Source organism: Anoplophora glabripennis, unplaced genomic scaffold (genome assembly GCF_000390285.2).
Source record: "Anoplophora glabripennis isolate ALB-LARVAE unplaced genomic scaffold, Agla_2.0 scaffold363, whole genome shotgun sequence".
Lineage (NCBI taxonomy): Eukaryota > Metazoa > Arthropoda > Insecta > Coleoptera > Cerambycidae > Anoplophora > Anoplophora glabripennis.
In genome coordinates, this window is record NW_019416470.1 from 489,887 (window position 1) to 496,351 (window position 6,465).

The following is a 6,465-nucleotide window of genomic DNA, read 5'->3' on the forward strand; positions in this document are numbered from 1 at the left end:
GTACCTTGTGGCTTTATAGACCTGAGATCAGGCTCTTTCACACTGCGCTACATATGCAATAGCAATACACACAGCTCCCATGAAGACCTTAGAGTCTCTTCCGTCATTTTCAAAACCACACATCGTTAAAGGAACAGCAAGAGGGGGTCTCATATATATATATACTTAAACACTAGGGGCTGTGGAGGGAAAAGGGTCACGTTGAAGATCATAGTTGTCCTCAAGAAATATTGAAAGAGATAAAACTCATGGAGCCAATAGCGATAGGATATCTCCTACCTACATTTTTAATAGAGATTTTGGTGAAGAGATAGAGGATAAGGCGGTTTGGTTTGCCAACACTGACACTCAAGTCGAATGGGCTCATCTGGTCCACTCACGATCAAAGATTAAGAGGGTTCAAATGTGGATATCTGTGGCAAACAACTAGAGGAGAACTTATATTTTATCCTCTGGGACAGTATGCCACAGTTTCCCTGTCCGAGATGTTCGCTATTTCTGCTTGTGCACAAGAAAATCCCAAAAAAAATATATATAAGAATCAGCATATTCGAATATCTATGGATAATTGGGAAGCTTTGCACACGCTCTTATCACACAGTCACAAAAAAGATACAAATACCTGAGGGTAGTATTTTTGTCACCATAAGACATCAGATTGTTTGCAGCAGAACTGGTGCTTGCCTTCGCAGGTAGCACAGACCCGTTTTAAGATAACTTTTATTAGCGACATGCACAATGGGTGCCACGTAATTGTGTTGTCTTTCACAACATTAACAACTAATTATTGAAAAATAGGGTTATTAAGTTCTTAGTTACTACAAAACAAACGATTAATCAACTACCTGTCAAGCTTCCTATCCACATGCAGAAAACACTTCGCCAATAGCCAGTTTTAAAAACATGATTTTCAGAACAGCAGTTGTTTGCTTAAAATAATCATCCCTGGCGTATTTTTATGAACTGCATGTATAGATATATGAAACTAGTACAATTTTTTTTAAATATTTTGAAGTATTGTATCATCAGTTTTATATATCTGTGAAAACAAAATTTGTTTCAAATAGAATATAATGGATAGAGTATATTTTCTGGTGAATCTGCCTCTTTTGTTTATATATTCGTGTTTGTTAAACTTCTGCAGCAAAATATAGGAATACGAATTTAAAATTTAATGCACATAATTCGCACTTACTAACTTACTAACAAAAGATGTCTACGTTGCAAGTAGTAATAAAAAATGTTTAATTTGAGTAAGCCCCAATACCTAATTAAGTAAATTCATTGTACTTACAGGCAAATTCAGTTTCTTCGCATCAACTGGCTGTTGGAAGGGCCAAGCAAACTGGTGCTTCCATACTGCCTTTAGGACAGTCTTCTGCAGAAACTGTAGTTGATTGGTGACGCGACCCGGCCTGTCAGCTGGTGGTTGCACCGGCGGTTGGACGATACCATTGACAGGCTCGATGCGAGGCTCATGACGAGGTGGTGGTTCATTCATTTTGCCTTCCTGGAATAAATGCATTACTTTAACTTTAAACCTTATATGGTACTTGACGTTTCTTTGCTTTTTACTACAAGTTTTAACATATTAATTATAACGTTAATATGAACCAAACAATATTTTGTGTGTTTGGTTACGGAATTATTAAATATATACCCCAATACAGTCAGATCAGTGTATATGTGCTAAAAATGTAATTTTCAACAAATTATCAAATTTTATGTTCAAAAATGAAATATTTAAAATAAGAATTTTTATGGTAATTTATAAATTTGCAAACAAAAAATTATAAATTTGAAATACAAATAGAACATATTAAAATTCATATTTAATTACATACCAAGTATTCATAAAAGTTATGAATATTTTTTGGAGCTATATCTAAAATTTACAGGAAATTGCAAGAATTATGATTAAATCATAAACAGGAGCATAGCCTTATCACAACAGTTAATTTATTTATTTTGAAACGAGAGCAATGGATTTATACAAAAACATTTTTAATACAATATTTCAGTTAATAAAAAAAGTATAAGAGTAACCGTGACAAAACAAAGAGTAACAATCACATTAAGAATGCAATTACAATATAAAACTATCTCAATTAGCATAACTACAAATTTAAATGGTCCAATTCTAGTTCCACAACTCGCCACATTTATGTTGGACATTCAAGAATTTTATCAAGGTTTAATAATAAATAGTTATCAACGTGTGCAGAAATGAAGCGTTATTAATGTTAAGTTTTTATTTAGATATGGTAATCGCAATGATCACAAAATCGAATAGGAAATATATTTCGAATTCCATGCATAGTAGAACCGCAGTAAATTTATTTTAAAATTAAGCGTATTTTATTACTATGTTAATATTTAAAGTTACATAAAAACAAAACAATCTTAAAATTTTCCAAAATAAAATTATAATTGTGATGAAATCAAATTGTAATGAACTTGTAACGATAACATGCAAAAATTATTTCAATTTCAAATTCCTTACCAAATTAATAAAATTAATATGAGACCTGGGCCTATCAATCAGCTGGTTGGAAACTTTTGAAGACACAATTCATATCCCATTGTTTGGGATATCGTATTAAAAATGAAAACACATTGTAGTTTGCATCTGCAATGAAAATTATTATATAAATAAAAGAAATATACAATTTATGTTGGAATTTTAATGTAAAATACCAGAAATTACATTACAAAATATGGAATATGTATTTGATTATTACGAGATACATTTATTTAAATTTTACAGCAAACAATATATTTCCAAAAAGATAAGCAAATAATTCTCAATAAAAAGAAAATTAGGTATACCTAGAAAAGTATTAGATTAAATGTATATTTTTTAAATTCTTTAAATAAATTTTGTTATAGAAACATCCCCGATTTATATAAATGATAATTTCCTTATACAAGTGGTTGTAAAGAATACATTTATTGTATAGTTTTTGAAAACATATCAAGAGTTGCAACTTCCACATTTAAACATAGTAACAAAGTAAACAACTACAGAATCTTGTACAATAATTTGACCAGTGATAAACTATTATTTCGTAGTCAGCTTAATCCTATCCAATTATAGTAATTATTTATTACACAATATAATGCAAAAAAATTGTATGCAATAATTTTAAATAAATATCAAAATGTTTAATTATTTTTCACAATGTAGAATTTAACTTTTCTGATGCATATTAAACTATTCTAATCACTTCTAAAAATTATCAATCGCAGTTTCAAGTCAACAAACTTGGAAAATCATCGAGACAGTTATATAACCCATATCCTAAAATTTTTCATTTACTATTCTTTTTGGTATATGATGTTTTAGTAATGGAGCTAGGTATATCACAAGTGGAATAAGGAACAATTAACAAGAAATTTTGTTTTGCATTTATAATAACAGACTCAAAATTGTTTATCATTTAATTTACAGCATTAACAGATACATTTGTTTACATCGTAATAAAACTATGATTCAAACACCTTGCAGAAATTTAATCGAAGAGTAGGTAATTGAATAGTGTATTTATCAATAGTATTAACATATACAAATTAGTTATTAGCACTGTAGTCCTGCCACACCCTCTATTTTAATAAAAACACAACATCTGCCCTTATTATAACCAGTCTTTTGTATGAAAACTCACAACTATAACTTAACCTTCATAAATCGTATCCAAATATTGCACATCAATGAAATAACTTGATTAAATAGGCAGTATGTATTTTATTATCATAAAACTGTTTACAAAGCTCTGCAGTCTCTTAAGTGAATAATTCGCAGTTTTAAAGAAAGTATAACTCACTTCTCACTACAAAATTAAAAGTTCTTCTATAGACAAGACCTTGGCTGTCCCGCGCTAAACTGCTCTCGGGAAAAGTAGTGTTTGAGACAACGGACGCCTTTTCTTGTTCAGTATTTATGGCTTTGACGGTTATACGCGGGAAAACTAACAATTAACCTAAATTATACAAAAATATGGACATTATTATATTATAAAAAAGCTATATTTCATAAAAAAGCTCCATTTAAATAAGAGAAATTAGTTTCTACAGTGGTTTTACAACATGGCGGGCACTACACTCTAGCCTTTGAAGTGAAGCTCAGTCTAATTTTCACTTATTTAAGAGATTACTTTTATTCCCAATACAAAATAATGTTCTTTTTCAACAGATATAAATTTGTACGAGTTAGTAATACATTACCTGTGTATTTTAAGGAATAATCCACATGAGAATCGTGAAAAATACGGAGGAACACAACACTACACTTCACTTACCACAAACCCGCTAGCCAAGCTTGGCACATACTGTCGTGATGGCCGCCTTGCAGGAGGAGCCTTCTGTTCGGAGAAAATTCGTCTGGGTCATTATCTGTAGTAAAATGCACCGTAAATAGCAGAAATACTGTAAAATTTATATTTTTAAGAGGGTTTTTGATGTAAACATCGAAAAATATCTGATCTATGTAAAGGTTTATTTGCGATGGCAGGAGATATGGATAATTGTAAGCCGTTTGAGGTCACATAAATGGCCTCTCCATGGGTTATTTACCAGTACCATAATATTCTAAAAATCCAAATTTTACATTACCACATACTTTTGTGTTATACGCTTGCAAGTCCGTGATCAGAGACAAACACCACCTAATTTCTTTTTCTATTAAATATTTCTTGGAAAATAAAATGACTTAAGTTAGTTTTGTGTTTTGTTTTTTCTGGCTTAAAAAAATTTTGCAGATCATATAAAATTTGAATTCTCTTAAATTTTCATATTTTACAACAAAAGCAAATTTACATAACATGGTGAAATCTTATTCTCTTTCCGAAAGGTAAATTTCACAAATCGCGAAAGAGAAAAGAGGAAGAGAAAAGATATCGGACGACTTTTCCAGTAGAGGGGGAATTTTGTACAGAAGCGCCCTCTTTATCTTGAAATCAATAAATAGCGGGCAATTTGAATTCCTTTTTTGTGTTTTCTCCAGAAACTGAATGCTAGTGATTTTATATAGCCAGGCCTACAGTGATTTACTTGTGAGCAGACTCAATAAACGTAGATGAAGTACAGAATGGAAAGTTTCATAATAAAATAATTTAAATAACTTCGAGTTTTCTCAAAAAAATCAGATATACTAATAAACATTTGCTTCTGGTGCAAATTAAATAGACTGTACCGCAAACCATTTATACATAATTTTACTTGCTAATCCCTTACTTAATCGTGTCATTATACTGGGTGTTCCAAATAAATTTTATATATCATTGGATAACTATTTCAAACCATATGCATTCAAAGACTTCCCACTGCTAAATAGGTCCCAAAAATTTAGCTTTGCACTATCAAAGATGAAATAAACAGTACTTGTGTAAACAATATTTTTTATTAAAAAAATCAATCTATTTTCTTTTCAAACAGTGAAACATACCTTGGCAATTTTCATTTAAGCGACTATTGATGTACCTACACCTATGTGTGAATTAAAAAAAAAAGACAATAAATAAGATTAGATAACATTCCATGTTTCTTCAAAAGCCGAACAAAGTTTTGTGCAAGTCAAAGCAGCGGACAAAGGATAATTACTAATGGAAATGGTTTCTTCGGTGTAATCAATATTTACACTTCCTCTAGCCATAGCTCCTATCACCACTGCAATTGGTTCTTCTGTTTTAGGAACCAATTCTCGACAATTCTGAACTACCTTTGATGAAAACGACATAGCTATTTTTTTTATACCCACAGGAAGATGGTCAGTGATCGGATTCTTTATTACTTTCAATAATTTAGGTCCATTTTCAGCTCGTATTGAATACTTGTGCAATAGTTGTACTAAAAAAAAAAGTATGTTTATCATTTAAAAATGTAACATTAAATTTATATGCTTACCTATTAGTCCGGCGAAACGTTTAAATGTTCTGGGTATTCTAGTTTGGGGATTAATTTCAATAAGAACATTATTAGCAGTGTGTACATAAACTTGTAATAAGCCAGCTCTATTCAATGGACTGTCAAATAACATCAGAAGGCATTGATGAGTAATATCGGGACGGCAGGATCCAACATCACGATTGTTGCTTTTTAAAATATGAGTATGATCATCACAATTTAGTAACTCGAATTTGTTTCCTACCTACAAATATTTTAAACTATAAAGGTAATAAAAATATGAGGCTGATATTTGTACCTTAACAGTTTCCAGTTGAGCCCCTTCCAATATAATTATTAGACGTTTTTCTTTGTCTTTTAAATGAGCTACAACTAAATGTTTAGGAACTGGGTCGAATTCAAACTCATCGTCTTTGGAAGATTTCAGTTTTCTTTTATTTCCCATGTTTACTTTTTCAAGTATAACCTAATAACCTCACCTCACATAATCTCACATAACCTCAATCACACACAATATTCATGAAGTGCATTCCTGTTAAGTGATCCGAGATCTATCTGCTCTGG

At 30.9% G+C, this 6,465-nt stretch overlaps 2 protein-coding genes across 4 annotated transcripts in view; both read right to left on the reverse strand.

The window, feature by feature from the left end:
- The window catches only part of LOC108912048 (bromodomain-containing protein 3), a 53,206-nt gene extending 48,895 nt beyond the window's left edge, over window positions 1–4,311 (reverse strand). For 2 of the 3 annotated variants that reach the window (XM_018717204.2, XM_018717202.2), the window contains exons 1-3: window positions 4,225–4,311; window positions 2,504–2,629; window positions 1,295–1,510 (exon numbers count right to left, since the gene is read on the reverse strand). In XM_018717204.2, the coding sequence (XP_018572720.1) occupies window positions 1,295–1,501 (207 nt within the window). In that variant the 5' untranslated portion in view covers window positions 1,502–1,510; window positions 2,504–2,629; window positions 4,225–4,311. The remainder of the gene's footprint in view (window positions 1–1,294; window positions 1,511–2,503; window positions 2,630–4,224) is intronic. The other variant, XM_018717203.2, reaches the window with a different exon arrangement.
- Window positions 4,312–5,379: 1,068 nt separating this feature from the next.
- LOC108912042 (ribosomal RNA small subunit methyltransferase NEP1) lies at window positions 5,380–6,403 on the reverse strand. Its single transcript, XM_018717188.1, has 3 exons — window positions 6,200–6,403; window positions 5,902–6,145; window positions 5,380–5,844 (listed from the first exon to the last, which is right to left on the reverse strand). Exons 1-3 carry the CDS (start codon window positions 6,344–6,346, stop codon window positions 5,522–5,524), a joined length of 714 nt encoding a protein of 237 aa, XP_018572704.1. The 5' UTR covers window positions 6,347–6,403; the 3' UTR covers window positions 5,380–5,521.
- Window positions 6,404–6,465: the final 62 nt, after the last annotated feature.